At 55.6% G+C, this 1,363-nt stretch overlaps 1 protein-coding gene across 1 annotated transcript; it reads right to left on the minus strand.

The window, feature by feature from the left end:
- Nucleotides 1-549: 549 nt before the first annotated feature.
- Nucleotides 550-1,113, minus strand: LOC115237980. The gene has a single exon (XM_029811419.1). The coding sequence runs from the start codon at nt 1,111-1,113 to the stop codon at nt 550-552; it is 564 nt and encodes a 187-aa protein (XP_029667279.1).
- Nucleotides 1,114-1,363: the final 250 nt, after the last annotated feature.

Below are 1,363 nucleotides of genomic sequence, written 5' to 3' on the forward strand. Positions count from 1 at the left end.
AGGTAAAATATAATTTATTGCGTGTTGTGGTGTATATGTACAGCGTGTGTGTTGATTGGATCTTATATTTCCGTGATACGTGCACGGCGAAAAGGGGCACGTCAAAAATGATGCCGGGCTCTACTTGTACGCGGATCGGTGGCGGCGGTAACGGGCCGGTCGGCATCAGGAGGCGAGTCGGCTGGTCTTCGCCGGTCTCGTTCTCGGTTTCCCGCGATCTCTTGCGGGCCGGGTTGCTCGCTGGTCGGCGCGAGCGGACTGGCGGCGGTGGTGGAGCCTGCATCAGCTGCTCCATTTTCAGCTGATTAGTCCGATCTGAACGCTGGATCAGCGTTCCTATTTTCGGCGGCCGGCTCGGTAGTCGGGCGGCTGGGCCGGTCGACGGACGGTCGGTCGTCAGCGGCTTCTCATTGCCGGTTCGGCTGGTGTTCGGCGTCGGCGGTTGGTACTGGAATCCTGGGTCGTCCAGGAGCTCGTCGATGGCAGCTAGGATGCTTTCGTGATCGCATATCTTTGCTATCTGTCCCGTTAAGGCTAAAGTTCGGCTGTTTATTCTTCCCCATCGGTAGTGGGGGTATCATCATCCTCGTCCTCAGGGTTGTTATTGTCGCCGTTTTGTTTGATCTTTGCGACTTTGAGATCCTGAATGTGTACATGTTTGTACCACTTTCCCCGCTTGCTCCTCAGGTCTACGGTTACCGGCGAGATAATTTGGCGAACTTCGAGCGGCCTGATATATTTTGGCGCGAGTTTTGCGTTGAAATTGTCGGCTTTCTTTGACAGCGGGTGGTCTTTCTTCCACACCCATTCGCCGATGTGCGGTCGCCACTCTCGTCGCCGGAGGTTGTAATACTGCTCTTGCCGCTGGAAAGCTCTTGCAAGTTGGATCCGGACGATTTTATAGGCGTCGTCCAGCCGTTCTCGCGTCGTGTCCGGGGTCGTTCTCTCGGTTGCTGGTGCGGTGCGGTGCGGCGGTACGAGCTCTCGCCCGTGATTTACGTATGCCGGCGTATATCCGGTGGCGTCATGTACGGCCGCATTGAATGCAAATTGAAATGCGGACAGGTGTTCGTCCCAGTCTCGATGGTCTTTGTCGACGAATTCGCCGATCATCGTCTTGATCGTCCTGTTGGTCTTTCCACCGGGTTGCAGTGCGGTGCATAGGCGGGTGCGGTCTTATGCTGGATATTGAACGCGCGCAGTCGTTCGGTAAATTCCTTGGAGGTAAACTGCGTGCCGTTATCCGACAGGATTGATTCTGGTCGGCCGTGTCGGAGGATGACTCTCTCGATGGCCTTCGTGATGGTTTTGGCGGTGGCTTGGCGGAGCGGTGTTAATTCCACCCATTTTGAAAAACGATCTT

The sequence above is a fragment of the Formica exsecta genome, unplaced genomic scaffold, assembly GCF_003651465.1.
Source record: "Formica exsecta isolate Colony F162 unplaced genomic scaffold, ASM365146v1 scaffold317, whole genome shotgun sequence".
NCBI classification, from domain to species: domain Eukaryota; kingdom Metazoa; phylum Arthropoda; class Insecta; order Hymenoptera; family Formicidae; genus Formica; species Formica exsecta.

Excerpts from the sequence above, each read along its gene's own strand:
- LOC115237980 (XM_029811419.1), bottom strand. The coding sequence starts at position 1,113 with ATGATCGGCGAATTCGTCGACAAAGACCATCGAGACTGGGACGAACAC.